Source organism: Nomascus leucogenys, chromosome 17 (assembly GCF_006542625.1).
Source record: "Nomascus leucogenys isolate Asia chromosome 17, Asia_NLE_v1, whole genome shotgun sequence".
Taxonomy (NCBI): domain Eukaryota; kingdom Metazoa; phylum Chordata; class Mammalia; order Primates; family Hylobatidae; genus Nomascus; species Nomascus leucogenys.
The window spans coordinates 61,817,992-61,836,289 of NC_044397.1; the positions used below are offsets into that span (position 1 = coordinate 61,817,992).

The following is an 18,298-nucleotide window of genomic DNA, read 5'->3' on the forward strand; positions in this document are numbered from 1 at the left end:
GTTGCAACAGCGTTTCTCACTATAGTGCCTATGCACAACTGTCTCTTCAGTGCTTCCTGATCAGGAATGCACTACCCAGAGTGGCATAGAAAGGATTCAGGAAGTGCTGGGATTAAAACTCACAGTGCAGGGAATTTCTTCTGTAAAATTGCCTGGAGCCCCAGTGTCTCCTTTTCCACATTTATCCCACAATAGATGTGCTTTCTAAATAGAAGTCACCATAGAGACCCAGAGATATATGTAGTCTCATCCCCACATGTTCTAAAACTTGGTAGGAAAAATCCGACATACCACAAATATATAATGATCCTATGAAGTATCAAGTGACACGCTGCAGAAGTACAGATACGACGCTCGAGAGATTACTTCCAGGTTCCAACATGTTTATATTAATGTCCTTGCCTCTGCCCTCTCCTGTGTCAGACATTCATCTTTAAATTAAGTTGGGCTATGACAGCATCCCACGACTGACACATGGATCAAGATATTACAGCTCAAATACCATCAGTCATCAAAATCTCCCTAAGAATAATATAGTTTCAGTGCAAATCTCACAGCCACCTCACCTTCACCTTTCCCTAATAACTCCAATGACAATACTTTGGGTGACAGGAAAGAATTCCATCCCAAAGGATGGTCACTCAAAATCAAATAGCAAAGTATACTTTGCCCTCTTCAGCAGGTTTCCCCGAAGGCTGGCAGGAGCTCTGTACCTGGGGAGAGAGGTAATTTTCCCCCATTTCTCTATGCAGAAGCGCCGAAGCCCATTGCTCCCACGGAGGGCTGCGAAGCCTTCGTAGGGCACGCTGGATGTTCCCGTGACAAACTGCAGTAATCTCAGCCTCTGCTCATTATTGAAGCGCTCCACCGCAGCCCAGAACCAGCGGATCACAAGATGCCCATCGTGGTAACCTGCACGAGGCAAAGGGAGGGAGGAAGACAGGATGTGGAGAAAAGAGGAAGGGGTGAGGAGGGACAGAGAGATCAAACACATCAGGTATGACAGGAACGGAACAGCTGCTTTTGATCTGATTTCTCTCGTGATGGCCTTTAGAGAGGTCTAAAACAATTTGTGCAACTAGGTCAAGTTTTAGAACAAAAGCAGATTTAGAAAATAGTCATTTTATAAAAGGACTTTATGTTCTGTGAGATGTTCTCAGAGATGTCTGCTTTCTATTTAAACAACTGGGACTCCACTTAAAATGTCCCTGCCTCATATGGTGTAGATAAGGAGTAGAAGGGCCTGGTAGAGACCAAAGGGCCTATGAATATAATATTGCATCATATTTCCTTTGTTTTGCTGTCTTAGCTCTTGGCAACCACATACCACAGGAGAGTCTAGGACTTACCAGTCTAGGCTGGAGGTGAACAGCCAGTTTGGTGAACAGGAGATCCCAGGCTCTCCCCTTGAGCAGCTGTTCTCAGGCCAGCCCTGGGTGGAAACATGCTGGACCCATGGATTAAGTACTGGGTCCCTCTCACAGTAAGCGGGGGAGACCATGCTTGGATATATCAATTAAATGATTCGCCATTGACTGCAAATGCAAGAGGCATTCAGAGAGGGGAGAAATCTATGTGTGCCAAGGTAGAAGCAAGGAAAACTTCAGAAAGGAAGTGAAGTTACGAGCAGCTTGCAAAGGGCTTGTGCAAGTGGAGGGAAGAAGGAGGACATTCCTGGCAGGAAAAATAAAGAATAACAAGAAAGAGGAGGAAATATGCAGGCAACAGTAAGCCACTAGAGTAGAGGAGTGTCTGGTGAAGGCAGGAAGGAATATTTCCGGGGGCGTTATGGGGCCTTAACAGCCAGGCAGAGACTTTTTTTTTTTTTTTTTTTTTGAGACAGAATCTCGCTCTGTTGCCCAGGCTGGAGTGCAGTGGCACGATCTTGGCTCACTGCAACCTCTGCCTCCTGGGTTCAAGGGATCCTCCTATCTCAGCCTCTTGAGTAGCTGGGACTACAGGCATGTAATGTGTTTTAGAGGCAGGGTTTCACCAGGCTGGTCTCGAACTTCTGAGTTCAAGCAATCTGTCTGCCTCAGTCTTCCAAAGTGCTGGGATTACAGGCATGAGCCACCATGCCCAGCTAGGCAGACAGCGGTTTTCATTCTATACCGGTTTTATACTATAAGAGGTTTTTCAGGGCTGAGTGTACTGGGGACGTGAGAGAGGCTGAGGCGATGCCCCTAGCTCACTCTCTACTGTATTGATGGGATTTCTCTGTGATATTGTAAATGAAGAGTTTTGAGGCTAACAAAACCCTTCGAATCTATAAGTAATAAGGAACTTGTTTTGTGGGTAGGGAAGTGGCCTGAGGAAAACAATGTTTCAGGAAGAGAGGTCTGGCAGTGTGCAAGGAGGGGTTAGACATTAGCTTTGGTGAGGGCCACAGTTAGAACCACGTTGTGGCAAACCAGGATTGAGGCAGAGGGGGCTCCAATTCTGTAGGAAGTGAGACACCCTTCCCTGGAGCCATGTAAGCTCTGAGCCTCTACATCGAGTTAGGCCAGAGACTCAATCAATATGAGGACGATGTCACCTGAAGGAAAGTTCAGGTTGGGAGTTGGAGAAAGGCATGTACAAGCTCCTGCTTTGTACTGAAGTAAGGCCAAGCTTTTTGTAGTCTTCAAAAAGTGATGAATTATATATACATGCAATGGAATGTTATTTGGCTATAAAAAGGAATAAAATACTGAAACATGCTACATACAACATGGATGAACCTCAAAACAGTAGGCTAAGTCAAAGAAGCCAGACACAAAAGACCACATTTTGTATGATTCTATTTATATGACATATCCAGGATAGGCAAATCCACGGAGACAGAAGGCAGATTGATGGTTGCCAGGGGTTGGGGGAAAGGGGCGTGAGAGTGAGAGCAACTGCTTCATGGGTACAAGGTTTCCTTTTGGGGTGATGCAAATATTCCAGAAGTAGCTAAAGGCAATGGTTGCACAACACTGTGAATGTACTAAATGCCACTGACTTGTTCGCTTTAGTCAATTTTATTTTACATCAATTTCACCTCAACAAAACAAACTTTTGGAAAGTGCTGAGTTCTATTTGTGATCATTGCATCATCACAGCTCCTGCCCACTCACCTCCCCGGTACTCAGTGTTATTCCGCCAGTCATTTAGGTCGATTTCTGCAGTGCCAGCTATCACCAGCTCCAGCTCCCTGGCATCAAACACGGACACCAGCCTCGAGTCTACAACCTGAAATGCAGGTTAGGCTTCAGCATCCAGGTCTAAACACATGGAAAGTCTATGTTCATTATTGTATTTATGTGGGTTAAACGGGGAAACTGACCATCACTGGCAATACTTTTTTAAAGTCTGTAATCATTTTTAACTTGAAAATTATTGCTATGATCTGAATGTTTATATCCTTTTCCTTCCCCAAATTCATATGTATGTTGAAATCTTCACCCTGAGGGGATTGTATTAGGAGGTGGGGCCTTTGGGGGATGATTAGATATGAGAGCTTCATGCTTTTATTAAACACGCCCAAGAGAGACCTCGTGTCCCTTCCTTCACATGAAGACAGAGGGAGAAGGTACCATCTATGAACCAGAAGGTGGCCCCCTATCAGACACCAAATCTGCTGGTACCTTGATCTTGGACTTCCCAGCCTCCAAAACTGTGAGAAATAAATGTCTGTTGCTGTAAGCCACCCATCTCACAGTATTTTGTTATAGCAGCTTGAACTGCTGCTATAACAATGAACTGCTGATCATTGACTTAAATATTTTATAACACAAGCCTTCATGAGCAGGGAACAGAAAAAAGAATCCCATGCTCCACCCCTAATGCTCCCTCTCAGAATGATTTTGTAAAGAAATGTGGCTCGACTTTCTGAAGTCACATTGAAGATTTCAAATAACATTGGATTTTAAAGGCCAAAAGTCCACATTACTTTGAAGGACTTAATAGCTATTAGTATTACTATTTCACTTACAATGTAATCTTTCACATGCAATTATGACTTATTTCCTAAAATTGAGCATTTGTATTAAAACGACTGTATTTTCCATCCCTTCTCAAACCATGACCCTAAGAATAAAAGCCTCATGCTCACTGGACTGAGCTAGCTGGGTGGAAATTTGTCTTTTCCTTCCCTTCTTCTCTCACTTCCTTCCTCCCTCCTTAGAGATCTGGGAAGAGTTGTTTTGTTAGGGTTCTGCATTCTGAGTTTGCATCTTGTGCCAAATGTACCAGGCACAACTGAAGTCCTGTGGTGGTACCTCCTTTTATCAAACCAGTGGTGGACGAGACCATGGCCAGTGCACTTCTCCATTCTGGCAGGGAAGGAGAGCCTTCCACGACCCAAGACCTGAGAAAACGTTTATAGCCTCTGGTTTTTAAACTGGAGTTCAAGGACATCATAGGATGTCTAGCGGCCCTCCCTGTCTTCCTCATTTACCACTCAGCATAGACTACGTGGCACAACATGATGCTATAACAAAATAAAATTCTAGTGACAGTGGACAATACCCCCCAATGTCTTCACTTATTTTTGCTTCATTGACTGAAAGGAAACACCACCTGCACATATCGTGAAAAGAGATGTTAGACGTTTTCACATCTGGCACACCAGGGTCACATGCCAGTTGCTTGAAAGCATTTTTCACCCATAAGAGTTGAGTTTCCCAGAGAACTCTGACCCCTCAGCCCTCCATCCCAAGAAGGTCCTCAGTACTCCCTGGTGAGGAGCACTCCCTGAGCCCACTGCCCACCTTGGCTCTCCCTCTCTGTTCTCACCACCTGAGCTGCTGCTCCCTCAGGGAGACTGGAGGACAAGGCCCCGTGAAGCAGCACCCTGGCCACAGCTTGCCTTCCCCAGGCCACCGGGCCTCACCTCGTAGAAGCCGCGCACCAGCGCCTCGGTCTGCTGTACCACGCCGCGCTCCACCCGCCACTTCACCATGCGCTCAATGTACTCCTTCTTGTTCTTCTCCGTCACCTGTGTGTTGGCTCCTCCAGACTTCAACTCCCTTTCTGTGACCTTGTAGGAAAACAGAAATATTGCGATGCTTGTCAGTTCAGCTTCTCTCTCAGGGAGGCACACTGATTTTAGGGGGATGACTGTATGCCAAAAATCCTCTACAGGGCATTATTCAGCATAATAATGCTTTTTTTCCTTGCTAAAGGTCACTAAAAAAGCTCTGGCTGTTCTAAGCAGATTGGAGCACAGTGGTGCAATCATAGCTTACTGCAGCCCTGCATTCCTGGGGGCAAATGACCCTCCTGCCTCAGCCTCCTGAGTAGCTGGGACCACAGACAAGCCCCACTCTGCCTGGTTAGTTTTTTTTCTTTCTTCTTCTCCTTCTTCTTTTTTTTTGGATAGAATTTGTTCTATGTTGCCCAGTCTAGTCTTGAACTACTGGCCTTAAGTGATCCTCCCAACTCCAAAGTATTGGGATTAATTGGGATTACAGGCATGAGCCACTGCACCTGACCTCTAAGCAGATTGTTAAGCACTTTGGAAAGGCTACAGTTTTTGTTTTATACAGAGGAAACAAGTTTCCCACACTCAAGAAGCATAATGGAAATAAAAGGAAAATGTCCTAGGTTGTCCCTAATGGTGAAGCTGAATGTCTCAACACTACAATGACATACTTGATGCCCCCAAATCTCAATGACAGCAAATTCTTAACAGCCATCAGCTTCCACTCCCACAGCTGGCCAGAAGACAGTGGTCTTCTGGCAGAGGGTGGGGTATAATATTACACAGCCAGGGCAGCCTGACCCTGGGAAGGGAACCAGAAGCATGTAGGCACACAGAGCAAATGGCGCTGCCACTTGTGTGATGATGCCTGTTTGTTAGGACATGCTTGAGTCATCAGGGAAGGCTATGATATGTGTGCCATCTTTTCACAGGCAAGAAGGTAGATAACATACTAGACATTTTTTAAAAAATCAAAATATGTTCATTTATGAAGGGGGTAATCTTCAGTCATCTTAAATTCACTTAAGCGTTCACTGCAATGCTCAATGCTGCAAGACAAATGAGGCATCACTGGACTTAGTTACTGGTTTAAAGAAAAAATACATATATGTTTGGCACTTGTGGACACAGGTACCTAAACAAAGCAGTCCATAAGTAGTCTGATGGTTACTTTTTCTTTTATCACTTAGGTGATTAGTGCTAATTATAAAATATTGGCTAATGATAAAATACTTGTTACCACCCAGCATCCATATTCTTTGGAATGCCTGATTTTTAGCTGCCCAGTTAAAGACTTTATTTTTCAACCTCTCTCACAGCTAGGTGTGGCATGTAAGTAAATTCTGTCCAATGGGATGTAAGCAGAAGTGTATGGCACTGTCAGGAGGCCTCCTTGAAGGGATGGGCTGTGTGTTCCTTTGTCCTGCTGCATTGAACACAGTTGTGATGGTTGGGATGCTGTACACATCTGGGCTAAGAGTGCAGGTGGCCTATCCTAGCGATAGCAGTGGGGAGACCTGGAAGGAGCTTGATCCCTGAGGATTTTATCAGAGTTTTTTTGTTTTTGTTTTGAGACAGGGTCTCACTCTGTCACGCAGGCTGGAGTGCAGTGGTACAATCTCAGCTCTCTGCAACCTCCCTCTCCCAGGCTCAAGCGATTCTCCCACCTCAGCCTCCCAAGTAACTGGGACTATAGGTGCATGCCACCACACCTGACTAATTTTTTTATTTTTAGTACAGACAGGGTTTCGCCATGTTGGCCAGGCTGGTCTTCAGCTCCTGGCCTCAAGTGATCCACCTGCCTTGGCCTCCCAAAGTGCTAGGATTATAGGCGTGGACCACCACACTCAGCCTAAACAGGGCTTTTATGGGGGAGAAAAACCTTCTATTAATTTCAACAGGGTCATTTTTGGCTTCTTCACTAGTAGCTGAATCTAATCCTAAAGCCTATGGTGTCTTTCACCTGCATCCCTCTGCTCTCCACTATCTAACAACTTGACAAAAGAAGGGCTGCAATTCAATCTTCTAAAACCACTCATTGTTCTTGGTGACCTCCTTTTGAAGAGAAATGAGATAAACTTTAAACAGGTATACAGGTGACCCCTGAGCAGCATGGGTTTGGACTGCATGGGTCCACTTGTACATGGATTTTTTTCAGTAAAGATATTGGAAATTTTTTTGGAGATTTACAACAATTTGAAAAAACTCACAGATGACCCGCATACCTAGAAAATTAATGGAAGCTTTTTTAAAATGAAAAAAAAGTTAGAAATGTCATGAGTCCATAAACTATATGTAGATACTAGTCTACTTTATCATTTACCAACATAAAATGTACACAAATCTATTGTTAAAAAGTTAAAATTTATGAAAATGTACACACACAAACACTTAGAGCCTGTGCATGGTGCCACTGGCAGTTGAGAGAAATGCAAACATAAAAATGCGGTATTAAATCATAACTGCATAAAATTAACTGTACTACATACTGTACTACTGTAATAATTTTGTAGTCACCTACTGTTGTTTTTGCAATGAGCTCAAGTGTTGCTGATGAACAGCCTCTCTCCAGTAAATTGTGTATCACAGTAAAAAGTGATCTTTCTTGTTTACTGCATATTTTCCACTGTGTTTAAGTGCAATACCATAAACTTTGAATAACATTGTGGGACCCACACAAAGGGCCACTAATGATGCTGGAAATACTCCCAAGAAGCAGAGAAAAATCATGATATTACAAGGGAAAATTGAATTGCTTGATATGCACCACAGATTGAGGTCTGCAGATGTGGTTGCCCACCTTTTCAAAATAAATGAATCCAGCATAGGGACCATCGTAAAAAAAGAAAAGGAAATTCATGAAGCCATCATTGCAGCTATGCCAGCAGGTATGAAAACCTGGCACTTTTTGTGGAATACTTTTTTATCTCATATTGAAAACACAGCTTTTCTTTTTTTTTTTCTTTGAGACAGAGTCTCGCTCTGTTGCCAGGCTGGAATGCAGTGGTGCAATCCTGGCTTGCTGCAATCTCTGCCTCCCGGGTTCAAGCGATTCTGCCTCAGCCTCCCGAGTAGCTGAGATTACAGGCATGTGTCACCACGCCCAGCTAATTTTTGTATTTTTAGTAGAGATAGGGTTTCACTACGTTGGACAGGATGGTCTCTATCTCTTGACCTCGTGATATGCCCACCTTGGCCTTCCAAAGTGCTGGTATTACAGGCATGAGCCACCGTGCCCGGCCGAAAACACAGCTTTTATGTGAGTGCAGTATTGCTAGAACAATGGCATACCTACAGACTCTAATATGATTCTAGAAAAAGCAAAGTCATTATATGATAACTCAAAGCAAAAGGAAGGTGAAGGATCTAAAGTTGGAAACTTTAATGCCAGTAAAGGATGGTTTGATAATTTTAGAAACAGGTTTGGCTGAAAAAAATGTCAAGATAAGAAGAGAAGCAGCTCGTGCTGACCAAGAGGCAGCAGATGAATTCCCAGACACCATTAAGAAAATCACTGAGGAGAAAGGATATCTGCCTGTACAGGTTTTTAATGCAGGCGAAAGTGCCCTGTTCTGGAAAAAAAGCACCACAAAGGTCCTTTATTAGTAAGGAAGATAAGTGAGCACCAGGATTTAGGGCAAGAAGTGATAGGCTAACTCTACTGTTTTGTGCAAACACATTTGGATTTATGATTAGTATTGCCCTTATCCATTAAAGCTTTAATCCCCGAGCCTTGAAGAGAAAAGATAACACCAGCTGCCAACAAGAAAGCCTGGATAATGAGAACCTCTTTTCTGGATTGGTTCTGTCAGTGCTTTGTTCCCAAAGTTAGGAAGTACCTTGCCAGAAAGGGACTGCCTTTTAAAGTTTTTTTTTTTTTTTTTAAATTGGACAATGCCCTTGGCTACCCAGAACCCCCTGAGTTCAACACCAAGGCATCAAAGTGGTCTACTTGCCCCCAAAACAACATCTCTAATTCAGCCTTTAGATCAGGAGTCATAGGAACTTTAAGTCTCATTACACACGACACTCTATGGAAAGGATGTCAGCACTGTGGGTGACTTCAATAGAGAGAACACTGTGAAATTCTGGAAAAGTTATGCCACTGAAGATGTTACAGAAAAAGTCATGAAAGTCATCGAGCCCCAAACAATACATTTCTGCTGGAGACAACTGTGTCCAAATGTTGTGCATAACCTCCCAGGATTTATGACAGAGCCAATCAAGGAAATCATGAAAGAGATTGTGGATATGGCAAAAAAAAAAAAAAAAAAAAAGGTGGGGGGTAAAGGGTTTCGAGATATGGATCTTGGAGAAATTCAAGAGCTGACAGACACCACGCCAGAGGAACAGAAGATGACTTGATGAAGATGAGTGCTTCTGAACCAGTGCCAGGTGACGAGGAAGAAGATCTAGAAGAAGCAGTGCCAGAAAACAAATCGATGTTAGACAACCTGGCAGAACGATTCTGATTGTTTGACTGCTTTTGACTTCTTTTATGATAATGAACCTTTCTAGATACGGGCACTGAAACTAAAGCAAAGGATTGGTAGAAGAAGGATTGGTACTATATAGATACATTTTTAGAGAAAGGAAAAAGCAAAAACGACAGAAATTACGATGTATTTCCATAAAGTTACACCAAGTGTGCCTGCCTCTCCTGCCCCTCTTCCACCTCCTCCACCCTGAGACAGCAAGACCAAACCTTCCTTTCGTGCTCCCCTTCAGCCTATTCAAAGTGAAGACAACCTTTATGATGATCCACTTCCACTCAATGAATAGAAAATATATTTTCTCTTCCTTATGATGTTCTTAATAACGTTCTCTTTACTCTAGCTTTCCTTATTGTAAGAATACAGTTTATAATACCTATAACCTAAAAAATATTTATTAATTGACAATTTTTGTTATTAATAAGACTTCTAGTCAACAGTAGGCTACTAGTAGTTAAGTTTTTAGAGAATCAAAACTTATGCATGAATTTTCGACTTTACAGGACTCAGCGCCCTAATCTTTGCATTTTGAAGAGTCAACTGTACATTATTGTAGATCTACAACACATCCTTATTTTTAGCACTGGGAATATTTAAGCTTTTTTTCTAAGTTGTCAAGTTCCTACACTTTACACTAGAGGATTGTTCTTTTGTATCTTCAACTTCATTTTTTCCTCTAATTTTATGCATTCAGTTATTTGTAGTTGACTTCGTTTTCTTGAATAGGTAATATATGGCCATAGAATAAAATTCAAGTGGTGTAGAAGGCCATAAAATGAAGTCAGTTTTTCTCCCACCTAACCTCCTAGCCATGCATTCTCCCTTTCTGAAGACTGTCATCTCTACTTCCCTTCCAGGGAGATTCTATGCATATGCTGGGGAATGTACATATATCATCTTTAAAAATTTTTAGAGATGGGGTCTTGCTATGTTGCCCAGGCTGGTCTTGAACTCCTGGCTTGAAGACAGCCTCCTACCTCTGCCTCCCACAGTGCTGGGATTACAGGCGTGAGCCACCGTGCCTGACCAACATAAACTCTTTTTCCCTGTAAACAGTAGTGTGTTTTACACACTGTTCTTCACTTTTTTTCTCTTAAAAATATATCTTAGACATTTTTCATGCCAATTTAGACCTGTGTTTTTCTTTCTTTATTGTTGTTAGTGTACCCTGTTTATTGCTCATGATTATATGTGAATTGAGGGGCTGGGGTGTCCTCATGCTTTTTAATAACCCCACATGATTTCACTACTCCACTTAGTAAATGTATCATTTATTTAACCAGTGCTCTACTGCTGGACATTTAGACTGTTACAGCTATTTTTCAACTATCAACAAGGCTGTGATGAAGATCCTAATATATTAGTAATTCTAATTAGATGTTAATGTATTGGTAGGACAAATTTCTAGACATGTGTGCTGAGTCAAAGGCATGTGATTTAAAATATGAACCGATATCACCAAAGTGCCTTTCATAGAGAATGAATCAAACTTCCACCTACAATGGACAGGAAGGTCTGTTTCTCTACACCATCCCAAAATACTGCTAAATTTTTTGATTCTTGACATTCTAATGAGGGAAAATGGTATCTCACTATAGCGTTAATTTATTTTAAAAAATTGTAAATGAGATTATCTCCTTGTCTTTCCTTTTCTGGGAACTATCTATTTATATTCCTTGCGATTTTTCTATTAGGTTGTTGACTGATAATTTCTTACTGATCTATGGGATCTCTTCTGATATTGAAAGAAATAGTCTTTATGTTATGTATTAAACATTACGTTGCTTTCAGTTTGTTTATAGTATAGTTTGTCATGCAGAAATTTAAAAATAATATTTGACTACGTCAGATGACTTTTATGACTTTGAGAATGTGTGCCATATCTGTATCAACATTCTTTAGTGCACGATTAAAAATAAAAATTATCTTTTTCCTGTTTAAAAAATTTTTACAGTCAGGTTTCTGATCCAGCTGGAATTTATTTAGTGTAATGAGTTAGGTTAGGGATCTAACTTAAAACTTTTACAGATGGCTACCCAGTTGTCTTAATACAATTTGTTAAGTAATTGTGTATATTTTATAAACTTACCCTCTACAATAGGGCATATGTGAAAGATGGACTAACAGTAGTCATTCGCAGAGAACAGTGTATTTTGCCTGTTCAATGAGTACATGGCAGGAAAGTTAAATGAGTAGTTTTTTTTTTTTTTTTTTTGAGATGGAGTTTTGCTCTTGTCGCCCAGGCTGGAGGGCAATGACGTGATCTTGGCTCACTGTAACTGCCGCCTCCTAGGTTCAAGTGATTCTCCTGTCTCAGCCTCCCGAGTAGGATTACAGGTGTCCGCCACCATGCCCAGCTAATTTTTGTATTTTTAGTAGAGACAGGGTTTCACCATGTTGGTTATGCTGGTCTCGAACTCCCGACCTCAGCTGATCTGCCCACCTCGGCCTTCCAAAGTGCTGGGATTACAGGCATGAGCTACCATGCCCAGCCATGAGTAGCATATTCTTGAACATATTTAAATGTGCTCTCCAGAGTTGTAGGAAGAAATATGTTTTTCTCAAATATGTAAGACAGCATTCTTCAGAGGCATGTTTTTACAGAAGAAATACAACAGAACGTTGATGTTTTCCAGGACCTAGCCAAGACTCTTGACTGGGATGCGGGTGCTCGGTGGCCTGCAGCATTCATTCATTCTCATGCAGTGACCCAGTGCACTGTCCACATTGATGTGAGGCACCTCTAAAGCATTCTGATTTAACTATCACAACAACCCTGTTACGAATTACCGTATGTCACAGCCTTTAGGTCTAGAAAATGAGGTTCCCCAAACCTTGTTTGTTCAATCTACTCAGGCTATGGTTATTTTCCGTTAAAATTGTAACCCATTTGATCGGAAGATTTGATGTTATATAAATGTTAGTGGAAAACAAATGGGAAACTTTATCTTATTATTTAGTGTTGAGATATATGTATTTTGGAGGAGTAGCTGTCTGGATGTGATAAAAAGAATCATTTCCGTAATGGCACAAATCCCTGACATATGTATGGCGTACTTCACAAAGATGCTTTCTGATCCATTATCATATTTGATTTTCAAAAAACTCCATAAAGTAGATCCAGGTCATAACAAGAAAAAGAAGAAAGAGGACACAGGCAGATTTATTAAAGGAAGTAGTTCCCAAGGAATTGGTTTGAATGAATGAGATCCCTTATTCGCTAATTTAAAAAACAAAATCCCATTACCACACGATCTAGCAATCCCACTTCTGTGTATATATCCAAAAGAATTGATATATACAGCAGGGACTTGAACAGATATTTGTACACTCATGTTCATAGCAGCATGATTCACAATAGCCAAAAGGTGGAAAAAACCCAGGTGTTCATCAACAGACAAATGGATGAATGGATAAATAAAATATGGCATATATGTATATATATTTGTTTATATATATAATATACACACAATGAAATATTTTTCAGCTTTAAAAAGGAAGAAATATTTTATATACATATAAAGGAATAATACTATATATTTGTATATATATGTGTGTATACATATATATCTACATAATGAAATATTATTTAGTCTTAAAAAGGAAGTAAATTCAGACACATGCTACAACATGGATGAGCCTTGAGGACATTATGCTAAGTGAAATAAGTCAGCCACAAAAAGACAAATATTGTATAATTCCACTTACATGAAGTATCTAGAGTAGTCAAATTCATAGAAACAGAAAATAGAAAGGTAGTTGCCAGGAGTTGTGGGTGGGAGAAACGGAAAGTTATTGTTTAATGGGTAGAGTTTCTGTTTTGCAAGATGAAAAAGTTCTGGAGATTGGATGCCCAACAATGTGGATATACTGAAGCATTGAAGTCTACACTTAAAAATGATTAAGATGATAACTTTATGTTATGTGCATTTTCCATAGTAAAAAACAAAATCCCTTTTCCAAACCCCATGTCACACAAACCTGTCCAAAAACCTCTTCATTAACGGTGAAAGTGAGGTCTAAGATGTCTGTGATGTTGTTGTCCTTCATCCACTGCAAGCTCTGGTGGAATTCCTCATCCAAATATTCCAGGTCACTCAAATCACAGGGCCTGGGTGAATTCAGTGAGAAAGGCAAACAGAATTACCGAACAAATGGCTACCCAGACCTCACTTCAAAATGTGGTTATATCATTCCTGGCTAAAACATCACAGACTTATCCTAACAATTGGATACTCTTGAATCCACTGATGAATCAGATCATTCAGTCATTTTAGTTCATTCAATGATTTTCCTTTGAAAAGCAAATGTGAAATTGTTTATAATAACAAACATGAAATAATTATTGACTCATGGACTCTGCATGAAAATTGGAGAAAACTATCATTTTTAAACAATTATGCTATAAACAGATCGGTTCTACTTAACAGTTTAACGCAATGTTTGTAATATTATTATAATTTTATGTAAAATGATTCATCTCCATGATATGACATTTTGATAATAGAATCTTCCCCTACAACAACAACAAAATCCCCAAATATCTTTTTATTGTGCTAAAAAATGTATGTGATATCTAAGCACTCAGAACAGGAAGCCTCCATAACCCTAACAGGAATGGTTAGGGCAAAACAGTGACAAAAGGGTCAGTGGCACCAGAGAGGTCCGTGTCCTTGCCCTGCAGACAGGGCTGGGGTGGAAGCGTGGTCTGCAAAGCACTTACAGTCTCAGGAGTGCCTTGTAGAAGGGTCTCGTGAAGAAAGCGTCAAGAAGGTACTGATGGATCAGAGCCAGGCCCAGGATGCGACCGCTAAACCTGAACCTGGAACACAGACAAGGCAGAGAAATGGGCAAGTGGAAATTTACATTGTTAAATATTTTAGTTTGCACTTTTATTTGATGTGTTTGAGCATTCATCTTAAGCTGCTTAAGGAATCTTCTCATTGATGACACAAGGGAGGCGCCTGTTCTCCCCCTCCTTATGCTTTACCATGAACAATACCTGTATGCTTGTTAGGGACTAAAGGATGCCTCCTCTCCCTGACATGTAGCAGACTTGAGTCATTTTTCCAGAACCTTTTTCAGACCGGGGAGAATGAGGACCCAAGAAGAGAAAAGCACTGGGAAGGGGAATTCAGGAATCTTAGATAAAAAGCCCACACTGAACTGGAGGAGGACCTAGATCCAGTGACACAGAGGGCTTTCTGGATGTGCGTCCTTACCCATTCAAGCATTTTATCTACATTACCTAAGGTCCATGCTGGCAGGTGGAGGGTTTGAGTATGGAGCCCACATGGCAGTTGTGCTTGCAGACAGTGGGGAAGAGTTACATATAATCACAATATGGTAAGAGATCAGCTGAATTAGCATCACTCTTTAAAATTGCCAGCCACATAAAAGACAGAACGAGGTCACTGCTAGGAAGAACTGGCCATACAGATCTGGCCACCTCCAGATGTAAGTGCCCTTACTGATCTAAATGCTTGTCGGAGCATTGACTTCCTGAGCATTTTGCAAGTAACCTGCTTAGCAAAATGCTGAGGCTACCTGGGTTTGGTTCCATTGTTGCCTGCTCCTAAACCAGCTTCCTGCCTGCCTGGTCTAGCACCCTAAGCTTTCCCCACCATGTGGGCCTCGCCTATCTCTGGCACCTACTTTCATAACTGGAGTCTTCCTGGTGTCCACTCTAAGTAGGTTTTCACCTAATCAGGGATTTAGTGGTGAATTTTCTCAGATCCTCCCTGGCAGAATTTCCAACTAATCTATCTCCATTGCCTTTTATGTGGCTCTTTTTAGACTCAGAGGGTTTCCTACTCTATAGCTGCTATAAAGATGTTAAAATGAATAGATTATCTGATTCCATAGAATAAATATATTTATAAAAACACTTCAAATTGGTATGTTTGAAGTAGTTGATTCTTTTTCCATGAAATAACATGCTAGTGTTATTGACTCTGAAGAGACTAGAAGCAAACAAAACCTCAGTGAAAGTGCTATGGGGCACTGTGGATAGGGGGCTTCTGGGACAATGGGTCCTTGGGCCTGGGTACCCCACCAGTGCTTCATTCCTGGGTGCCCTTTCCCAACCACCCCATAACTGACCAGTCCCCAAGACAGTAACCACATCCTGTGTATAAAGTTATCTTCTACCCCAATAGAAGATTGGCTCACCTACTCTAAATAGACTCTAGGGCATTGTAACCAATGCTTCTAACATGATAGTAGGGTTGTGGCCATCTAGGTCGAGATGACCGAGATGATCCAAACCTGGAAAAGACTAAAGGTCAGCACAGAGGTGATGGGCCCGTGGCTTCCCCACTTAGAGGTGGCCCCGAGGGTCCAGTAAAGAGAGCTGGGAATCAAAGCAGGTAGTAAATATATGCAGATATGGAATAAATGATAACATTAAATGAAATTACTATTTTCAGCTTAGTGCTAAAAAATTAAATATCTCAATGAATTACAAATTTTCTAGCAAAATAAAAATTATTCAAATTTATTCAGGAAGACGTAGAAAACTTAAATAGACCAATAACCACAGTGCCAAGTAGAAAACTTTGAGGACAAAGGACTATCTCCAAAATTGATACTGGGACTGGATATATATATTTTTAAAGACATGTTCTTTCAAAAACTGAAGGACAGAAAACCTTTCTGCTATTTCAACAGTTTCAGAAATCAGAAAAGGGTGGAAAACTTCTTAATTCATCTTTATGAGCTACCATAAACACAAAGTGGAACCTGGAAAAGATAAAACAAGAAAGAAAACTAGAGAAATTGCACTTGTACATAAATCCTAAATTAACACAAGAGAATTGAACCTACTAGTTCATTCCCAGAACAATGGAAAATGATTAGGGATGTTTAATTAGATAAGGATAGTTCAATATTAAGAATTCTATTACTAAAATCAAGTATAAAGTCAAAAGACAAAAATCGTACGACTTTTTTTTGGTTACAAACTGGAAAGTTGCTTGAAAATATCCATCACCAATTTCTGGAGAAAAAAAATCTTTGTAGTAAACCAGCAATAGAACAATGCTTCCTTAACAAAATAAAGCACATCTATCTCAGCAATATATTTAGCAGTAAAAATACTGATGCTTGTTACTACCACTCTTCACAATATTCTGTCAGTTCTAGTCACTGCAGTTAATTATAAATGAAAAATTGGAAACAGATTAGAAGTAACTTTATCAAATGCCTACTGGGTCAAGGCACATTATTTACAATATCTCATTGACCCTTGCAACAATTCTATTTTATGCTTTTGGTCATCTCCATTTTGCAGATTAAGAAACCGAGGGTCAAGAATTAGCCCCAGGCAAGTGGTTCAGTGAGGAAACTGACCCACATCTGCCTGACACCAGACCAGGCCTTTTCCTTTGTGTCTATGTTGAGACGTGAGCGATGGAGAGGTTGCTACTCTGGGTTCTGGGGCCAGGCTGCCTGGTGTGTGATCTTGTGCAAGCGTCTAACCTCCCTCTTCTCAGTTTCTTCTTCTGGAAAACTTCACTATTTAAGTGTTACCTATTTTTGCTATTAGTTTTTTATGTTGGCTACCAACATCTCTTGTGCTAATTAGATATATTTTGGTTCAGGTAATCTTCAACAAGCTTAAGCCCTCTAAGGGCACGGTGGTGTCTCAAGGAATCCAGGGTCAGGAATGCAGCTGGGCCTCAGGAACTCCAGGGACACGAGTGATAACGCCCTCCCTCATCCAGTTTCTCCCTTTGGCTCCTCTAAGCTCGTTTCTCCTCTCTCACTGCCAACACCTCCCACAGTTTACATCCCAGAGTCAAGCACAAGAGAGACCAACTTGACTCCCTCTGACCTAGGTCTAAATTTTCAGCATGATTCTCTGACTGTTCTAACTCAGGTTGGATGCCCACCGGATCAATCATGAGCAACCAGGGAGGAAATGAGTCTCGAGTAGTTTGCAGCAAGGACCACTTTGCAGCAAGGACCACTCTCAACCAGGGGGTGGGATCACTGTTGCATGCCTCTCAACCAGGGGGTGTGGCGATGGGGTTTCCTAGCACAGGGGACTGCAGCACAAACTGCCAACAGAGAATTGTGTATTTACTTCGAATTGGGTAGACCATAAGGTGGAATTTCCAAAGTCAGAATTACACTGGTTTCTTGGACTGACATGGGCAACAGACAAGCCATATCTTTTTTTTTTTTTTAAATAGCTGTGCAACAAAGCTATGATAACGTGGTTTGGCTTTACATAACCACAGATGGGGTGACTCTAAGCCAGTCCCATATATACCGTAAAATATATTCCAGAGCCATGAACTATGATCTGGGACATGTTTGTATAAAGCAAAATACAACAACTGTACAATTCAAATCTAAAACAATAGCTGATGGAAAAAAAAATAGCTGATGAATTGCTGTGTGTGCAATTCCATGAATGAGAAAACACCTTCTAGTAATGGTGCACCTCCTTTATTTATCTTCTATATTTATCTCCCCTAAACTAAACAATTGCTTGTGGGGAAGTTGATTACCTTTGCTGTTAACACAGGTTACAAACGAGGAGGAAGTATGAGACAGAAAGAAAATACTTTTCCTTAGTCTCTGGATCTAAGATAGTGTGTCTAGATATGAAGAAACTATCCCAATAATTTAAGCAAAATTAAGCGCTGAGGTTTCGAGCTAAGTTACTTGGCATTAATAGAGTTCAGAGGATAAACTAAAATAAGACCCTACAGGAGCGGTGGAGCCGCTCCCCCTGCCTGTGGGTGTGAGTCTGTTACTTAAACACCCGGCCCCAGGGCCCCGTTCGAGAGCCTGTGTGTGTGAGCTTTCAGGGCTTTGCTCACTCCTTTCTCTCCATGGATCTCAGGAGTCT

General features: G+C 41.2%; 1 protein-coding gene across 8 annotated transcripts in view; it reads right to left on the minus strand.

Annotated features, from left to right (window-relative positions):
- Positions 1 to 18,298, minus strand: part of HECW1 (HECT, C2 and WW domain containing E3 ubiquitin protein ligase 1) — a 464,866-nt gene that overhangs the window by 10,594 nt on the left and 435,974 nt on the right. For all 8 annotated transcript variants that reach the window (XM_003268823.3, XM_012496683.2, XM_030796709.1 and 5 more), the window contains 5 exons: positions 14,162 to 14,260; positions 13,420 to 13,549; positions 4,856 to 5,002; positions 3,099 to 3,213; positions 714 to 912 (listed from right to left, as the gene is read on the minus strand). In XM_003268823.3, coding sequence (XP_003268871.1) covers positions 714 to 912; positions 3,099 to 3,213; positions 4,856 to 5,002; positions 13,420 to 13,549; positions 14,162 to 14,260 — 690 coding nt within the window. The remainder of the gene's footprint in view (positions 1 to 713; positions 913 to 3,098; positions 3,214 to 4,855; positions 5,003 to 13,419; positions 13,550 to 14,161; positions 14,261 to 18,298) is intronic.